Genomic DNA, 18,900 nt, shown 5'->3' on the forward strand with positions numbered 1-18,900 from the left:
GTAACTCAGACTAGAATTAATCTATAATCCAGTTATTAACCAAACCAACTTTAAACAGTTTAGTCTGGATTTAAAGGAACTCAGTGTTTCAGCTGTTTTGCAGTTTTCTAGAAGTTTGTTCCTGATCTGTGGTGCATAGAAGCTGAATGCTGCTTCTCCATATTTGGTTCTGGTTCTGATGCAGAGCATAACCAGAACCTGAGTGGTCTGAAGGTTGATATTTGATTCATAAACTAAAAGATTTTAAAGTTTATTCTCTGAGCCACAGGGAAATCCTTCCAGCATTTTCCTTTAGCCGGTTTTCCAACTCAGATCTACTGTAAGAACTGCTTCCTTATGCAAATAACGACAAAACCAAATCAATTCATTTACTAAACTAGAACTCTAAAACAACTGATTATTCTGTATGTTATAGACATATTGTACATTGCCACAGGTTTTTTCTCCCATATTTTATTGTTAAAGTAGGAAAAACTCCACATTTTCACCATAATACCATCCAAGTATCTCCATTAGTATCTTATGTTCTTCACAGATTGGCTTCATAGACTACAAACTCTGTGCCTCTACATCAGGGGTGTCAAGCTCCAGTCGCTGTTCTGCAGGTTTTAGTATGTTCTGGAATGAAACGGCTTCATGACCTCCTCCTGGTGTGGATCAGTTCTCCAGAACTTTAATGACCTGATTATTCTGTTCAGGTGCTGCAGCAGAGGCTCATCTAAAAGTTGTAGGACAGCGGCCCTCCAGGGCTGGAGTTTGACACCTGTGCCTCTACATGATAACTATGTACATAACTCATTCATTTTAACTTATAAATCACTACATCTAATATATTATTACATAATCGTCTTAAAGGAGGAAAAGGCTCCTCTATCTGAGGATCCTGTCGGTTCATCTGCGGTAAACCTCCACGTTCTGCAGGAGCTCCACCTCTTCCTTCCCCCCTCCCTAAAGTCTGAGCCTGATTCTGGTCCAGGCCCGGTTTCCCTCAGGCGGGGTGATGCTGGGCGGTGGCCAGGATCAGAGGAACCTCCTTGTCTCCGGTGCCGAGCAGAGGAAACATCCTCTCGGTGAACTCAGTGTTTGTGTGGAAGCTGTAAATCTCCGTTCCTGACTTGACGTTGTAGAAGGAGACCTGACCCTCCTCCACGTCCAGGAAGATGCCCACCTGTCGCAGCTTTGGGTGGTGACCTTTCACCTGCCGGGCAGAGACAGAGAGCAGCCAGTGGCAGCGTGAGTTTCTGCCGTCAGCTTTCAAACAGTCATTCTCAGTTGGATTCAGGTATTTAAAGGACGTCGTTTGTAAAGTTCCAGTCAAATATAGCAGCAATATTTGGGTTTGCTAGCCTGTCGTAAGAGGAGAATGGGTGTTCAAATATCAAAGTCATCTTTTCACCATGTTTACTCATTTATAAACGTGAATGTCACACTTGTTTAGCTTGCTAATGTTTAATTAGCAAGCTAAACAGTTACTGATTATTTTCCTTCAGGGTAAATAATTAATTTCCAGACGATATTTAGAGTAGAAGCTAAACATTTAGCTTTCTAACTAATTTTTCACTGTTTAACTTCAGACATGGCGCCATCATAGACCTTGGTCAGAGGCGGTGCAGTGAGCACCCTCAGCTGGTTGCCGCACCACCAGATGGCGTAGTATCCGTTTGTGGGACTCATGTCAAACAGGCCTTTCCTCTTGGCCGACTCACTGACCACACCCAGTTTCCAGTCCTTGTTCTCCCCAACAGAAACCTGCGAGACAAAAAGCAGGGTCTATTAAAGCAAGTTCTGGTTCTGTTGACCAACCCTGTGAAGAAACCTTGACACTCAACCAGGTCCTGATCCTTGGCCTCCCACCAGAGATCATCAGATCCAGAGATTCCTGCCCATGACATGACCTTGATTCCAAATAAGAAAAAACCCTGAAAGAGACTCGGATCCTCAACCAGATCTCCACAACATCAGCAGACTGAGGACTCCTCCACAAAACCCAGACTTACAAACAGATCCATCAGAAGATGCCACTAGTCCTCAATGAGAGCTGGACTGGCAAAACAGTGTAACCATCGCTTTGATTTTAAGACCACCAAGATCTCACATTATTTAAGAGCCCAACCCTTTGACCTCCAACAAGGTAAGATCCTGACCCTCATCCTGTCACAGAACAAGATCTGAACCCTCAACAAGGCTCTCATCCTCAACCAGATCAATGCAGAACTAGAACAGACTCAAATGTTTGTTTCTTTGATAAAATCCTGACCTCTAAGAGACAAACCAAACAGAGGCACGTCACCCTCACCTTGGCCACCTGTTAATCCACATCTTGATCCCATCCAGATTTAATACCTGACCAGGATCCCCTACAATGTAAGATTCATAAACATTGAGATCCTGACCTTCCCCCTGAATGAGAACTCCATCAGATCTTGACCTTTGACAAGAATCACCTTCAACTGGCAACATCTCAGCACATAGCAACTCCAGAAGACTCTGGCTTTCTTGATCTGCCATCCATGACTAGACCTGGTCTACCAATAAGTCAAGATCCTGATTCAGAAAGTCCCAATCTGCTCCAACATTCGAGTCCTTACCATTCAGTGCTACCCACACAAAGGTCCTGGTAGAGGGTCTCAGCCCCACTGTTCTGATCAACAGTCTGAACCCACAGCATGTTCCTCGCCCTAATCTCCAGTGGTCAAGGCCCTCTAACCTACTTTCAACAAGATTCTTACTCTCTGGTATGGTCAGTGTTTGAGAAGATCTCATGTGAATACTGGCCTCAGAGAGATTTTGGCCTAGAAATAAAGTGAGACCATCAGCTTATCCCCAACCAAAGAAGGAGCCTGATCCTCATCTAGACCAGATATTTATCTCCAAACATCTCAAACCATGAAAAAAATCCAACTATAAGACAAGCTTTAAACTTGGATCTTACTGTGGCCTCTACAACATCCTGATCGTTTGCCTGGTTTTCACTGCGCGGTACGGGTTGATGCGGTCCGGTACGCTATTTTACGGTCCACTATGTTCAGTAGAGCATTTCCACCACCAGCAGGACTCTCACTGGACAGACACGGTTAAACCCAAACACCTGACATGATGCCATCAGTACCAGTACAATAACAAACATGATGCACTGCTGTGTCGTTTTTCCCATCCCCCAATCAATGGGCTGTGCTGTGTGACTAACTGTACTGTACCATAGTCCTTTGGACTTACAACTGAAGGGAGCCCAGGACCGGCAGGCCGCCATTACGAAAACAGGCAAAATAGCGTACCAAACGTCGCCGAACTGTACCACACCAGTCAATGGAAACGAGGCATTTAAGGAAGACAAGAAGCAACTCAACATCTACCTCATCGTCAGCAACAACTAAACCAGTAAAATAAATGTAAGCGCCACTCTGACGCCAAACAAAACAAGATCCTGACTAACCTCCCAGTAGTGACGCCCAGAGCTAAACCCTTCCTTGGCGATGACACAAGACCAGACGTCAAATCGGTGATGGCTGTTTCTGAAAAACTGCAGCTTCTCTCCTCTCTTCAGCTGCTTCCTGTCTTCTGACAGGATCAGGAACGGGTACGCTGTCACCGGGTTCAGCGTCACATCCTCTGAAGAAGAACAGGATGATATGTAGAAATACATTCAGGTCTCGGCTGGACGTCAGAGGTCATGACAGACTGAGCAAAAAGGAACAGTTCTGTCTCGGAGAACATCTATGCCTTTCAGCCATAAGATCAGACAGAGGTCAATGATCTGAGGTACAGCTCACCTATGTAGGCCCGGGCTTTCTTCAGTCCTAAAACAGAACAAAGAAGAACATTGAGAAGAACAACTCCAATGCAGAAATGACCTTCCTTTATTCTCCGGAGCACTGCTTGGAGCACCGGATGATTTGGTGACCAAAACAACTCGTGGACCGAGAACCTGCAGAGAACATTTTGAGCGTCGTTGTTATAGCAACCGCTGATCTGATCAATTTGTCTCTTAAAATAGAAAAGCTTGAGGAGTTTTAGGTCCAGCTGATATTTCCTGGTGGTGGAGCCGTCGTCTTCTCCATTGGCGTGCAGCAAGAGGCTCCTGGGTTTGAATCCCAAGCAGAGCCTTATCCGGGTCTGGATCTAATAACTCTTGGATCTAAACACCTAAAACCCTCTGCATGGCTGTTTCAGGTGACCCTGGCACCTCAAACTGATGAACCGACAAACAGTCGATTTCTCATGTTCTCTAAAGTTCAAATCAAGGATTATTAGCTGTAATCCATGTATTGCAGTAATAATCCAACAATCTCAGTGGGATGACTGTCAACATATTTTCTGCATGTCAAGATGAAGTCCAACTTGAACAAATGTAAAACTGTTGAATCTACGTACCTGTAACATGCTTACTCTTCTTTGTGTCTGAGGGAGGAAACAGAACGAAACTGAAATATCTCCAGTAATATAAGGACTTTACTTGTCCAGCCACTGCAGGAAGGTCATGACCCTGAGCCATGACCCTGAGCCATGACCCCGGTCTCTGGTCTCACCTTTCAGAGACCATTGACTCATCCTCAGAGTCGACTTGCTTCCTCTCAGACTCATCATGCTCTCGGCCGCCATCAGGTCACCTGGTGGAACTGGAACAGAGACCGTTCAGACGCTGACCTCTCACCTGGAGACCCATTCTTCTTGAATGTTTGACTTACAGGAGTCTTTGGAGTCTCTGGAGCCTCTAGAATCTCTGGAGGCCCTCAGGCGGATCTCTCCCATCCAGATTTCGTCTACCTTGATCTTGACGTCGGACAGACTGCTCTTCACATCGTCCAGGTGGAAGTGAAGGGACAACTCGGCCTCTTCGTCAGCGTCATCATGTTTCTTACCATCCAGCGGAGCCGTGGCCTCCTCAAAGCTCTGAGACGAGGGGAAGAAGAGAAGAAGGTGAAGAAGTCTTTTACTTGTGACGCCTCCACCACCGGCTGGTCAGCTGTTACCTGTAGGAAGCTGATGTGATCCTGACTGATGGCCTGGACCTCCAGCGTGGCCCTTCTGTCGGTCAGCTGGCTAAGCTCCGCCTCCAGGCGCTGCACCATGGCCTCCCCCTTCGACGTCACAGCCTCCAGCTGGCTTTGGATCCCACCCACCACTTGAGTCCGGATCTGGACCAGCGAGGCGGACACTTCATCCAGAAGGTGCTCGACATCACCTCGCTCTTTATCTGCGTAGTTCTGAGACCAAAGCACACAGAACCTTTTCACTGACTGAACTTCACCAAGAAGTTCTGACCCGGTCCAGAGTAACCGGCAAAGACCTTCAGAAAGTCTGAAGAACTGCTGATGCTGAGCATCAAAGTAGCATATTACCGTAAAAATCTCTCAATGCAGATAAAAACATAAACATTAGCATGCTCCCATTAGCCACTTGAATTTCAGGATGATGGCCATTTTCCAAGATGGCTGCTATTTTTGAGACTTTTAAACCAATTATTGTCAGAAAATGTTCCCCATGTTCATGACTTGGATGAACTTTGTTGCATCAGATGTTTTCAACATCGGTCATCGTATTGACTTTAAAATAATATGTAGAAAAATTACAAATTGAACTTTGCTATTAACGAGTCTTAAACCAGTGGCTAACAGGAAGGAGATAAAAACGTGAAACAGACTGAGACACTCGCCTTAATGGTTAACATTAGCTTCCACCATTTTTTCTGTGTTAAGCAGTTTAGCAGCATAGCATTAGCTTAAACCAATTGATTATGTGTTTAGCAGTCTAGCATTCGCTTCTGCTAAGTTTTTGCTTTTAGCAGTCTAGCGTTAGCTTCTGCTAAGTTTTTGCTTTTAGCAGTCTAGCGTTAACTTCTGCTAAGTTTTTGTGTGTAGCGGTTTAGCGGAAGCAGAGCTAAGATTCTTAGTTATTGAATTAGTGAAACAAACTTTTTGGTCAGCTGTGCCCTCTGCTGGCTATAGCTACTGAAGATCTTAGTGCAAACAAATTCTCCATAGCAACCATTTTGAAAAATGCCCACCAGAAACAAGATCACACAAGAAAATAAATCTTATTTCTATGGTCTCTGATTGACACCAAACACTTTCATCTAATTGGCAATTTTAGTGCAAAAATTCTATGACAACCATGGAGGCCATCTTGAAAAATGGCTGCCATCTTAAATTTTGACATGCAGTTCTTGAGTAAAAATTTTGCTGAAATGTTCAATTATCTGCTGCACTATGGGAGAGTCCAACTGCTTGATGGGAACCATGGAGAATGGAGAAATGGACCAGAACCATTAGAGCTGAATAATGTGAGGCGAACCGGACCTGCACGGATTCCAGCTTCCTTTTCAGGTCGCTCAGACGGATCTCCTTCTCTTTGATGCGGTTCAGGATCTCCTGCTCTGTCCTCGCCACCAGTTTCTGAACACAAACACTGGTGAAGAACCTGCAGAGCTAGCCGGACTCGAGCAGGATGCAGGTTCTGTCCGCTCTACCTGTTTGCCGAGTCTCTCAGTCTGGACGGAGACGGTTTTGTGAGTGCGATGATCCTGCAGGACGCAGATGGCGCAGATGCAGCGCTGACATGTCTTACAGTAGACCTGGAGACAAAGAGATGACGTGAGGTTGAGCGTCCTCCGGTCTCCACCCAAAGACATTCAGCAGGACAACATGGAGACAAGACACTGCAGACAGACACGGACAGCCAGTGAAGGAAAGTGAACATTGAGGAGAAACAAATTACCATTACAGGAAATCAGTTTATCCGCCGTTAGTGGTGGCTATGCTAACTAGCTCTAGCATTAATGACAGGCTATGCTAGCTGCAGCTCAGCAGAATGATTTAAACTTTTTGTTATAAAAGTTCTCTTCAGCTTCAACTTATTGAGGCTAAAATGATCCACTTCTACATTTCAGGCTGGAACATTTTCTGGAAACACAGGAGATCTCATTCTGCCCAATATGAAACCAGTATGAACCCAGTATGAACCCAGTGTGAACCCAATGTGAACCCAGTTTGAACCCAATGTGAACCTAGTATGAACCCAGTATGAACCCAATGTGAACCCAATGTGAACGCAATATGAACCCAATGTGAACTTAGTATGAACCCAATGTGAACCCAGTGTGAACCCAATGTGAACCCAGTATGAACCCAATGTGAACCCAGTATGAACCCAATGTGAACCTAGTGTGAACCTAGTATGAACTCAGTGTGAACCCAATGTGAACTAAGTATGAACCCAGTATGAACCCAGTGTGAACCCAGTATGAACCCAATGTGAACCCAGTATGAACCCAGTGTGAACCCAGTATGAACATAGTATGAACCCAGTGTGAACCCAATGTGAACCCAGTGTGAACCCAGTATGAACCCAGTGTGAACCCATTGTGAACCCATTGTGAACCCAGTATGAACCCAGTATGAACCCAGTATGAATCCAGTGTGAACCCAGTATGAACGCAATGTGAACCCAGTGTGAACCTATTGTGAACCCAGTATGAACCCAATGTGAACCCAAAGTGAACCCAGTGTGAACAAAGTATGAACCCAGTGTGAACCCAGTATGAACCCAATGTGAACCCAGTATGAACCCAGTGTGAACCCAGTATGAACATAGTATGAACCCAGTGTGAACCCAATGTGAACCCAGTGTGAACCCAGTATGAACCCAGTGTGAACCCATTGTGAACCCATTGTGAACCCAGTATGAACCCAGTATGAATCCAGTGTGAACCCAGTATGAATCCAGTGTGAACCCAGTATGAACGCAATGTGAACCCAGTGTGAACCTATTGTGAACCCAGTATGAACCCAATGTGAACCCAAAGTGAACCCAGTGTGAACAAAGTATGAACCCAGTGTGAACCCAATGTGAACCTAGTATGAACCCAGTATGAATCCAGTGTGAACCCAGTATGAACCCAGTGTGAACCTAGTATGAACCCAGTATGAACCCAGAGTGAACCCAATATGAACCTAGCATGAACCCAAAGTGAACCCAGTATGAACCCAATGTGAACCCAATGTGAACCCAATGTGAATCCAGTGTAAACCCAGTATGAACCCAGTGTGAACCCAATGTGAACCCAATGTGAACCCAATGTGAACCTAGTGTGAACCCAGTGTGAACCCAGTATGAACCCAGTGTGAATCCAGCAGGTCTGGAGCATCTTGATCTCCCTGTTCCTGAAGGTTAGGTTGTGCTGCTTGCCTCCATCAGGCGGCGGTGTGTGGTGCAGGTGCGGCCCTTGAGGGCCTCCTGGGGGTCCAGCAGCGGGTGCTTGGCGTAGAAGGTGGTGTTGTAGTGCGGCTGCAAGTGTTCGCTGCAGTAGGAGGCGGTGCAGGTGAGGCAGGAGCTGATGGCCGGCTGCTTCACCCCGGAGCAGACGTCACACCACACCACGTCCTCCGGGGCCGCCGGCGCTGGGAGCGGCGACAGGAACGGGTTGGTGCTCCAGCCGTCCTCCGTGGCGTCCGGCGAGCCGTTCCCCACTGGCGCCGAGAACCCCGTGGCGCCGTAACGCGTCTGCTTGAATTTATCGGCTATCAGAGCAAAGACCTTGTTGATGCTGAGCTGGGGACGCTCGTCAAACTGCCGCTTACACAGAGGACAGGTACAGACCGAGCTGGACGCCCAGTACCCGCCAATGCACGCCTGCAGGGACACAGAGGTCAAAGGTCAGTCAGACAGCGGCGCCCCAAGGGCATCAAGAGGGCGTTACCTGGCAGAAGTTGTGTCCGCAGGGCGTAGAAACCGGGTCAGTGAACAGGTCCAGGCAGATGGAGCAGGTCAGCTCCTGCTCCGAGAACAGTTCTGGTGCCTCCGCCATCTTTAAAGAGCCGCTGGACAGAACCCAGCTGTGGAGGAGAAACCCGGTGAGCGAGTTCTGGACCAGAACTGAACCAGCTCTGCTCTCCGGCCCAGTTCAGATCAATCTTTACATTTAGACCAATTAACTCCTAGTTCAGTCAAAATGACAAGAAATCAGGAAGGTTAACCATCACACTTCCTGTTTATTAAGTTCAGACGCAGCAGCTCAGTTCTGCTAATGCGCTAATAGCAGAGCTAAGTTTTAGCTTAGCGCTTTTGCTAATGCCTAGCTTCCCCTTATTTTTCCAGATAAATTCTAAAGCGCCAATTTCCTGGCCTGTTGTACAAACTTTCAGTTGAATAAAGTTTTACATGTGTTGAAGTTCTGGTTATAAAATAAAGGATTCTTCAAGTAATTAAACACTTATACTCATGCTCTTATTTTGAAGTGCAGCATTTTCATTTCCTCACTTCACATTCTCTGTTTTATTATTTTTCTTCCTTGTAACCCAAAATGTTGCTGCTTATTTTTGACTGTTTGACTTTACTAACGGCTTCTGGTGGTTTTGGACTGGGAACAGACCAGGAATGGACCGGATTGGGACTGGAACTGGACCGGGTTTGAACATCACCTTGAACCCAGAACCCATCAGGTAGAAAGTTCTAAGATCACGTTGCACCTGGAAACCTGGAACTCTGACACACGGAGACTGGAACAGCCACAGCAGGACTGACTGACTGCAGCCGCGTTAAAGCGGCGTACGCACGAGAAATGTGCGGCGCCATATTTTACGCACAAGTCGGCATGTATAAAAATGAACTTTTTGTCAAAGTTTGGTAAATGTTTGGTAAATTTTCTCTGGCGTGAAAATGTGCTGCAGAAACACAAACTTTATCTGTGGACAATAAGAAACTACAAAGAGTCAAAACTCACCTAAACACACTGAAACCTGACGACATTCAGTTATTTAGACCAAGAAGCATCAAACCCGATGATTTATGATTTTAATATTTTATTGTTTAAACGATAAAACTGAACCTCATTTATCCTCAGACAATAACCTAACACACACACACATGATTTATTTGGAGGTTTTTAAATTTATTATTTTTATGAGCTGACCTTATGTGTCCTGAAAGCACCTTTTAAATAAAATATATAATAATAATGATCATAAATACCTAGTCTGCTACAAACAAGGACGTTGCCATGGTTACTGCTTCACGTGGCGGCAGACTTCCTGGTATTTATACTAATTAATATTAAGATGTTTTTATGGAGGCGACAGGCGGAGCAGCAGCTGCTCTGTTTCCCCTAAACCAGGATCTATAAAGGAACGGTGCGCACGCCTTTATACATCCGGGGTTTGTGTGCCGCACTTTTCTACATTTTTCCGTAGGCCAAGTTTTAGTGTGAAAACTGCGCGCTGTTTTATACATGAGGCCTCTGAACAGGTGCGAGCAGGTGAAAAAGGGGGCGGAGCCAGGTTAACGTCACAAATCCTTCAGGCAGAAGTGATGATTCAGCATCTGGGCTGAACTGTCAAGGTAGAGCTGACCAGTTCCTGCAGCTCCAAGGCCATGTGACTGGAAACCCTGGAAGCTGATTGGCTGATAGATCTGGAAGTGTTTCGGCTGCAGGTTGTTTCTGTCCAGTGGAGCCGGACGGGCTGCAGCGTCCTCTCTCCTCACTTTCACGATGTTAGGAGTTAAGTTAAAGTTATTTTGTGTTTTAAGGGCAAGAGAGAATAAAGCGTGTTCCCTCCCCTCGTTTCGATCGGATGTAATGGACCAATGGAGCAGAGCAGAACTGGGAAGTTAAAGGTGAAGTTTTGAATATTTTTACTGATAAAATCAGTTGAAGGTTTTAAGTTTTAAGGCAAAAACCGATGAATTCACAGCAGTCTGCCTTAAATAAATGTAAATAAATAATAAAAAATAACTTTCCCATCAGGGAACTGGGAACTCCCAGATCCACATGACCATTTAGGTGCAAATGAGAGCAAAAATATTAATAAAAAGTTTGTGAAATTCACAAAAAACTGCCAACATTTGAAAAATGCTGGGCTATTGGGACTTCCTGTTTTCTGTCCAATCAGAGCCCAGAGAGACACGCCCACTCTCTCTCGCCTCTGATTGGTTCTGAAGGTTCTGCAGATGGTTCTGATGTTCCTGGGTAAAGAATTATTTTGACAGCCACTGTTTGGACCTTCATACTGTACATAGAAAGGGTGGGAGTCACCATGGCAACAGTTGAAGATTGAAGGTTTTAAGTCAGTCAGAAATTAGCAACAATGATTTGGGTTAGCAAGCTAAATGTTCAGCATAATATTTTTTCTGGTTTTATTTATTGGATCAGGAAATAAATAAAACCAAAGATTTAGCTTGCCAACATATAACTTACAATATTTAATTTACAAAATAAATATTTAGCTTGATGATAAATATTTAGTGAGGCAGCTGACAACTTACCTACAAACTAAATATTGTCACTTTATATATATATGAGCTAGCTTCTTTACTAAATATTTAGGTTATAAATTAAATATTCTTGCTAGCTCTCAGCTGAATATTTAACTTGCTAACGGTTTAGCTTGAAACTAACATTTATAAATTACATGATTGAAAAGTGAAAACTTTTTCTCCTCTAACAGACTATTTAACCCTAATTATTGCTGCTAATATGTGACTGTGCAACTTTACAAACGCACTTCGTAGGAAATAGGTTAGCAACCAGAACCACAGCTGGCCCAAAAGAACTCAAAGCCCGCCTCCTTTACCAGAAACATGGCTCTCAGTCCCGCGGGGCTAATGCTAGCAGCTAGCAGCGGGGAGGGCCAGGTTTCACCTTATTTCAGGTTATTTCTGACTGATAAAGTTTTAGTTTTTAAAAAAATCTGAAACAAAATCAGTCTGATTACATGTAAATACTTCTTGACCTTATTTAAATGCGGTTCCTGAGCAGAACCTGATCAGGGAAAAGGAACAAAACGGGAACCTCAACTTCCCAAAACTCAGCAACGTGACGTCATTTCCCCCGGAAAACCGGGGAGTCCGCTGACAGGTGGACCGGGTCCGTCACACCTGGACCCGACCTGAAGCTCCTTCTCTGCGAGACAAACAGAACAGAACCTCAGGAATGGACCGGGTAGGCGGACAGGAATCCCGGCAGGTTTCCGCATGAATCGCCTCGGATCAGCAGCTTCTACCTGTTCCCTCCCAGCAGCTCACCTGGGCCACAGGTGGAGTTGATTTTAACCAGCAGACATCAGAAATAAGGTTGATTCAGAACCAGGCTGCTGAGCAGAACCCTCGTTTTAAAAACCCAAACATCTGAACGGTTTCTAATTTCACTCAAATTAAACCAAGCTAACCGGAAACAGCAAACAAACTTTACATTTAATCTCTTTAACTGAAACAGTTCCTTACCTTCTCCTCCGCCACTATTCCAGTTTCTGCCCCAAACCCTGAAAGTCAGGTCTGTGACGTCATCGGGAGGCGGGGCTAGCAGAAGTGGCCAGGTGAGTCTGCGGGTGGAGACACCTGCTGCACCTGTTTGATGCTGTTTTAGTCACAGATCATCCAGGAAGGATTCATTCATAAACCTGGTGGTTTTGGAAAACCAGAAAAATTATTTCAAACTATTTTAGGGCCTATAATAACGGAAAAGTATTATAAGAATATAAGTAAAACTAATTTAAATTTAAAAAACCAATACAATAAAAATGACTTAGAAAGAAAAGTAGTGTTTCGTAGTAATAATAACAATAATAATAATAAAACTAGCATAAAATTTAAATTAAAAACTAAGTAAAACAAAAGTAAGAAAAATAAAATAAACTGAGATTAATATAAAATTAAACAAAAAACTTTAGTAAAATAAAAAATTAAAATAAAAAGTAGAAAATAAATAAAATTAACCCCCAAAAAATTAAGTAAAAGGAAATTAAAAGAAAAGTAAATTAAGAAGTAAAGTAAATTGAGCTTATTTAATAACTAAAGATACTTTCAGGGACAAAATTTACACAACTAAACAAAATAAAAAACATAAACCTACAACAGTTTGAAAAAGTCACCTGACCTTTGACCCTTGCTGGAGGGCAGTGGACGGACGACGCCCCTTCACTGTCTCTTTCTGGAAAGACTTTATTATATTCAGTCTCATATCCTCAACAGTTTTTCACTTTTATACACAGATGTACTTTTTGGTTTCTACAATGTCTGTCCTGCTAATAAGAATCAATTTTATGTAATTAATCTATTGTAAATTCTAGTTAAATTTCATATTCATAAATGCAATTTAATGTGTTTTTATCTGAATTACAACACTATGCAGAAACTATACAGACTCTACGATCCCAAAGCTGTAAAGACTTTTGAAATTCTTTAACTGTCTTCCCTGAAACATTCTTATCTGTTTGTATTATACTTTCTATTGTTTCTATTCCATGTAACCCCTGCTGGTTTTTACCTTTTCCCTCATTCTATACATTTTATTGACATTTTGATGCCGTAATAAAAAGACAAAAAACAAACCCGGACCGGACGGACAACATTCCTGCGGCGCGGCGCTCTGAGCATGCTCAGTGCGGTTTCTCTGACGTCACAGGCTGCTGGTTTGAAATCCGGTTTTAATGAAAACATCAGTAGCAGTCCCAGTTCATCGTCATGGCAACCGGTGATGTCAGAGCCTTCGGTTAAACTGAGAGCCGTCTAAACCCGTCCAGAACCAAAACCGCAGAGCTGCAGTCAGAGGTCAGAGGTCAGCACCAGAACCAGTTCCGGTTCTGATCCGGTCCATCTTAATATTCTGTTGGTAACTAAGGAACAGAACCAGACTTTCTGAATTCAGTTACATTTCTGAGGTTCAAAGTTACATTTCATTGTTTGTGTAATTGTGTGAATTTATTTTGCATTTTTAATTTCTTGGTGTTTAAAAACATTTCAGCTCCTGAAGTCACAGAACGTTGATGAATTTTGACGTTAGCTCAGCTGCTTTCTTCAGATTCTGGTTCCGATTCTTTGTGTTTGTGGATTATTAATGTAGATGTGTGGAGTGAATTTTACATCCATATTCATCTCACTGAAACTGTTCATGTTTCCTCTCCTTTCAGGTTCAGTAAATTAAATAAATTAAAACATCCGTCCCAATAAAACCCAAAGGTCAGTTTAAAATAACCTTTAATCAGGTGTTTCATTCAGGACATATGTGTGTTTTCAAATGTTTTATTGATGTAATCTTCTAATTTTAAATGTTTTGTAACAACTGGAAGTAGAAAATCATCAAAATGAACAAATAAAATGACACTCATCCATCTGAGCGTAATTAATCTAAAGTCAGTAATGTTGATTCTCTAGCTGCACTGGTTGCTCTGTCCACTGTCGCCGCGTGCTTGCTCTGGACCAGGAAGCAGAACGCCGCCGTTTCATTAGCGTCACATTTTAGTTTAATGTTCTGCAACCGAATCAAACTCAGCTGCAGATTGAATCTTCATCCATGGTCTTCCTCTTTTCCAGGAAGAGGTCGTGAGGTCAGAGGTCACAGATGATCTCTGGCACCCGATCAGGAGAAATCGGGCTATTCTGGGAAAAATCCAAGATTTTCTGATCTAAAGTTAAAATTCTGATTAAATAATTTAAGTTTAAACATCAGGAGAGAAAAACTTCAGAATAAAACAAAACGGGTCGACTTGGTTCTGTTAGAAAGCCTTTTATAAATCCAAATATAAAAACCAGTCGCAGAGTTCTGTTTCCTGTTGGACCGACTGACCCAAACCCAACAGGCTTCAGGTGTTCAGGAATAACTGAGCCGGGTTCTGGTTAGGTTCTGGTTCTGGTTCTGGTCCTGAGTCTCTTCAGAAGTCCTTGTAGTGCAGCAGCCTGAACACAAACACAGACCCAGAGGAAGTGGCTGTTTGTGAGCATAAAGTTTATCATGAACCAAACAGTAAAAATGTTTTTAATGAAAATAAAACCTGTTTCCTCTGATTCTGTTTTATTCTTACAAACACGTCTGTGTTTAACAGGTAGGATATTCTAATAAAGGATTAGTGCTTTTCACTTTAAATGGGTAGGATATTCAGATGAAGGAAATGATCTTCTTGTGGTTTCATCATAGATATAAAGCTAAGCTAACTATAACTGCTAAGCTTCCACTACAGTCACTCAAATAATCCAATATATTTAACATTATCAACCTGCTGTAGTTTGTAAACATAACGGTAGCAGTTTTCGACGGGTAGCACAGACAGATAGACTTGGCTATCTATCCGTGCTACGGTAGGAAAATCTGACGAGGTAGCACAGATTGTCAGAACTCCTGGCTGCCTGGAGTTCAATGTGACTGGTTCACCACAGAGCTTTTAAATCCCCCATACGGTTCCGGTTTGGTGGGTGTCCTCACTGTCATCTCCATGGTGCTCCAGAAGCTGCAGCTGCACAGGAAATGCTTCAGATATTCACTGTTTGAAAGCAGAAGAGCTGATTGGCTGGCTGACCTGAACAGGGGGGCGTGTCCTTTGTTGTTGGCCAATGAGAAGAAGCCGCTGTGTGGCGAGAAGTCCAGGCAGCCGACCCGGTGAGCGACCTTCCTGCTGGCCACGGGGAAATTGGAGAAGACGGTGAGGCTGGGCAGGTGGACCTGAGCAGAGGCAGGTGGAGGTTAGCAACCAGCGGCGTCACGGCAACCGGCGTCATGGCAACCGGCGCTCACCAGCCGCACGGCTTCGTCTTCCACTCGCGAGGCGACAGCCAGGATCTCAGAGGTGGGGTTAAAGGTCAGAGATGTGGCAGAGGTCAGCAGGTTCATCACCGCTCTGAGAGGCTTTGGATTGGTCGAATTAAGACACGCCTCCTGGGAGTAGACGTTGACCACGCCCGCCTGGGAGCTGAGGCATGGAGGAGGGATCACGTGACCCGACGGTCTGCATATCACAATCTGCTCTCAGCCAATCAGAGAGGAGGTCTGGGAATGGGCGTGGCTTACCCGCAGGCCAGGTAGCGACCGTCCGGCGAAGCGGCGATGGCCGTCCCCTTCACGCAGCCGTCATCCATGAACCGGCTGAGGCACCGACTGCTGCGAACGTCCCACACAAACACCTCGCCTTCCTCTGCACCGGGGCGATGACATCACACACAGTCACATGACCCACAGGGGGCGATGACATCACACACAGAGTCACACACTCACCTGAGTTCACAAAGGCTTTGCTGCCGTCGGGACAGAAAGCCACGCCGCTGACGTCACCGTTGATCTTCATGCTGCGGATGATCTCATTGGTCTAGACGGAGAAAAGAAGAAGAAGAAGAAGCTGAGCTGATTAGTCACTGACAGAAGAAGAAGAACCAGCAGCAGAAGAAGAACCTTCAGCGTGAGCATGTGCAGGTATCCGTTGGTCCCGGTCAGCAGCAGAGCACCCCCGTCAGGACACACAGAGAAGTCCTTCACTCTGGCTTCACTCAGACCTAAACCCGACACGGAGAAGCTTTTATTGTGAAAGGTCAGCCTCAGCGGCAAGCCTCAGCGGCGGTGGGGGACTGACCCCTGACGGAGCGGACCGGCGCCACGCGGCCCTCCATCATGTCGTACAGGTAGAACATCTTGTTCCGCAGGCTGGTGGCGATCACCGTCCGCCCGTCCCGGCTGAACCGGGCCTGGTGGACCGGGAACCGCTCCAGGTGGACGCTCTGGATCTTCGGGTTCGTCTTCCCGTCCACCTGCAGACAAGCCGGGTTAGACTCACACGGCGACCTCTGACCCCCGAGCCGCAAGAGGAGGACCGTACCTGGAAGAGGGAGACGGACTGGTCGAGTCCCGCCGTCATGACGACCTGTGCCGACGGGTGGAACTGTACCGTGGTGAGCCGGTCCGCCGAGGGGCGGGCGCTGTTGGCATGGAGACACTTCTTCATCTGGAGACGCAGAACCAGGACCAGAATCAGAACTGGAACCAGCAGGTCAGTGCGTCGGTCCATTCCTCGGCGGCGGCGGAACCGTTCAGACTCACCCTCAGGACGCCGCTGGGAAGACTCTCTGAAGGCGCCACAAAGTTCCCCGTCCTCCTGAGGAGGTCGTCCTCTTCTTCCTCCTCCTCCTCTTCTTCTTCATCAAGAGCTGCAGGATCACAGAGTCAGAACCAGAACCAGAACCAGGAGGCTGACATGGATTCACCTTTTTTTTTCTTCTTCTTCTGGTCGCTGCTCTGCGCCCAGGATGGAGTTCCTCCCATCGACTTCTGAAACCTGAAAACAAAATTCATTTTTATTTACAACTCTTGGATGGAAAATCATAAAGAGTCTAAGAAGCAAACATCCCAGGCTCCCATGTTGATGTTTTTAGGACATTTTATGAGCCTGTAGCTCATATTCAACAGGAAACTGTCAGGCCTGTCGCTATAATCAATAAATCACATGATAAATTAAAACAAACTCAATCGTTTCCATTTATTTCTACCAAAAACTGATGATAAAGTCTTCAGTCTAATGTTCTGGTCTCCTTTGAAGGACTTGGTCTAATTCATTTGATTTATTTTGGATATTCAAAATGTCTTCCAGTTAAAGAGTTAAATGTTCATTAGAGCTTAAAGTTAAGTTTGATAAAATCTGATTATGTGTTCTTGCATTATTATTGTTATAAATAGTAACTCACTGCTCCTTCATCCTCTGCTGCAGCCTCTGCTTGGACATGGCCGACTCTGCATCTCCTTTCATCAGGTTTCTACGGTAACGGTGCTTCAAGTCCACCCTGACACAGACAGACAGACGCTGTTAAATTCGTTACAGGTGGAAACAGGAAGTAAGTGTTTCATTGCTGGGACTTACTCTTCCTCCAGCTCGTCGTCTTCGTCCACCCAGGCAGCTTTCCTGGGCTGCGGCTGCTGACGAGGCTCTTCCTCCCCCTCCGAGTCTTCATCCCCACCGCCCTCCTCATCCTCCAGCTGCAGGCCACTGGTCTGCTCCTCTTCATCCTCCTGCAATAACACACATTTAAAGCTGAACAACTCTACCTGTGTGTAGAACTATGCTTTTGCTGAGGATGATGAATTATTAAGAATCTCAAACAGCCAAAACATTGTGAAGTTTTAAACAGCGAGACAAATTTTCCTCCAGTAACTGAAATGAGTGAAATGAAGTCTAGGATGAGACCTGAAGCAGCCTCCCATTGAATTAAATAAGCAGTTTCTGATTAAAAAGTTGAGTCGACAATTTTAATAAGTTGTCACAGTTTGCTGTAAAATGTTGTTTTATTTATAAACGTGAGCTTCTGAAACTTTGATCATTTTCTGAATGAGGTCTGGTGAAGTCACAACAGCATCAACATCAAATAAAGGTACTTAAGAAACAGTTTTAAACTGAGCCCATTTTTTATGTCAAGAAGTTGATTTTATTATAGAAAAATAACACTTTTACGTAATTTTTAAACATTTGAGAGAATTAAAGTTAAATTCACTGTTTTCTGAATGAAGTCTGGTGCTTCACCTCCACCAGCCTCTCCAGCAGCTCCTCCTCCGCTCCAAACACCAGCGTCTCTAGCCGCTTCACCGAGCCGTCCTCCTCTCCCAGAACCGCCAGCCTCTTCAGGTTCTGCTGCCGCCGCTGCTCCTCTTCCTCCGGGTCGAACTTCGGAGGTCGGCTTCTCTTCTTCGCCGTTATTTTATTCTCGGTCACCGGAAGCTTGATAACGTTTTCGTCCTCCATGTTGCTCCCGCCGACGGCACCAAAGTCCCAACAGAAATTAAAGGATTTAAGCCCCGCAGAAGAAACGAGCTGATTTCCAGGTTCTTCTCTACATGAAGCAGGTTTTTTAACACATGTGCTGGAACTGTTTTTCCGCTTCACCACGATCACGTGTTTCCGGAGTCAGCCACTAAAAACCAGGGGGAAATGAAACTCTGCCACCATCCGTTCAAGCAGAGAACTACAGGAAGAAAACTGTCAGTATGTGGAAACCTTTTTAACTGTTAAAGTATTCACACTATGATGTCCTCGACTTGAGTTCTCGATTTTTCAGCAGCTAGAGCGTCGTTGCTCCACTAACCAAACTTTAACTTTCTTTTTACGTGTTTATTGAAGAGTGGCCTCTGACCACTGCCTTCACTTTGGCCATCGTAAACTGAAA

The 18,900-nt window shown here is 44.9% G+C and overlaps 2 protein-coding genes across 4 annotated transcripts; both read right to left on the bottom strand.

The window, feature by feature from the left end:
* Positions 1–437: 437 nt before the first annotated feature.
* On the bottom strand, positions 438–12,379 carry btr30 (bloodthirsty-related gene family, member 30). Of its 3 annotated transcripts, XM_032588605.1 has the most exons (14): positions 12,214–12,379; positions 11,724–11,893; positions 8,696–8,831; positions 8,185–8,628; positions 6,467–6,571; positions 6,297–6,392; positions 4,971–5,204; positions 4,686–4,890; positions 4,527–4,616; positions 4,372–4,398; positions 3,771–3,797; positions 3,434–3,609; positions 1,594–1,749; positions 438–1,198 (listed from the first exon to the last, which is right to left on the bottom strand). In XM_032588605.1, exons 3-14 carry the CDS (start codon positions 8,801–8,803, stop codon positions 989–991), a joined length of 1,878 nt encoding a protein of 625 aa, XP_032444496.1. In that variant the 5' UTR covers positions 8,804–8,831; positions 11,724–11,893; positions 12,214–12,379; the 3' UTR covers positions 438–988. The 3 variants fall into 3 exon arrangements, with proteins under 3 accessions (XP_032444496.1, XP_032444495.1, XP_032444494.1); XM_032588604.1 differs by lacking the exon at positions 11,724–11,893 and having other exon boundaries at positions 12,214–12,378; XM_032588603.1 differs by lacking the exons at positions 11,724–11,893; positions 12,214–12,379 and having other exon boundaries at positions 8,696–9,763.
* Positions 12,380–13,994: 1,615 nt separating this feature from the next.
* Positions 13,995–18,644, bottom strand: utp18 (UTP18 small subunit processome component). The gene is made up of 13 exons (XM_032588614.1): positions 18,261–18,644; positions 17,604–17,752; positions 17,431–17,526; positions 16,954–17,024; positions 16,790–16,896; positions 16,569–16,694; positions 16,326–16,500; positions 16,148–16,248; positions 15,974–16,064; positions 15,770–15,893; positions 15,497–15,671; positions 15,282–15,424; positions 13,995–14,664 (listed from the first exon to the last, which is right to left on the bottom strand). Exons 1-13 carry the CDS (start codon positions 18,477–18,479, stop codon positions 14,640–14,642), a joined length of 1,602 nt encoding a protein of 533 aa, XP_032444505.1. The 5' UTR covers positions 18,480–18,644; the 3' UTR covers positions 13,995–14,639.
* Positions 18,645–18,900: the final 256 nt, after the last annotated feature.

Source organism: Xiphophorus hellerii, chromosome 16 (genome assembly GCF_003331165.1).
Source record: "Xiphophorus hellerii strain 12219 chromosome 16, Xiphophorus_hellerii-4.1, whole genome shotgun sequence".
NCBI classification, from domain to species: domain Eukaryota; kingdom Metazoa; phylum Chordata; class Actinopteri; order Cyprinodontiformes; family Poeciliidae; genus Xiphophorus; species Xiphophorus hellerii.

What these genes read in the sequence shown, in the direction of transcription:
- btr30 (XM_032588605.1), bottom strand. Translation starts at nt 8,803, where the DNA reads ATGGCGGAGGCACCAGAACTGTTCTCGGAGCAGGAGCTGACCTGCTCC. An exon ending in GAAAGCCCGGGCCTACATAG is followed by an intron (nt 3,610 to 3,770) that starts GTGAGCTGTACC and finishes GTTCTTCTTCAG; the next exon opens with AGGATGTGACGCTGAACCCG. An exon ending in CTGCACCGCCTCTGACCAAG is followed by an intron (nt 1,199 to 1,593) that starts GTCTATGATGGC and finishes TCTGCCCGGCAG; the next exon opens with GTGAAAGGTCACCACCCAAA.
- utp18 (XM_032588614.1), bottom strand. Translation starts at nt 18,479, where the DNA reads ATGGAGGACGAAAACGTTATCAAGCTTCCGGTGACCGAGAATAAAATA. An exon ending in TGCACATGCTCACGCTGAAG is followed by an intron (nt 16,065 to 16,147) that starts GTTCTTCTTCTG and finishes TTCTCCGTCTAG; the next exon opens with ACCAATGAGATCATCCGCAG. An exon ending in AAGACGAAGCCGTGCGGCTG is followed by an intron (nt 15,425 to 15,496) that starts GTGAGCGCCGGT and finishes GCCTCTGCTCAG; the next exon opens with GTCCACCTGCCCAGCCTCAC.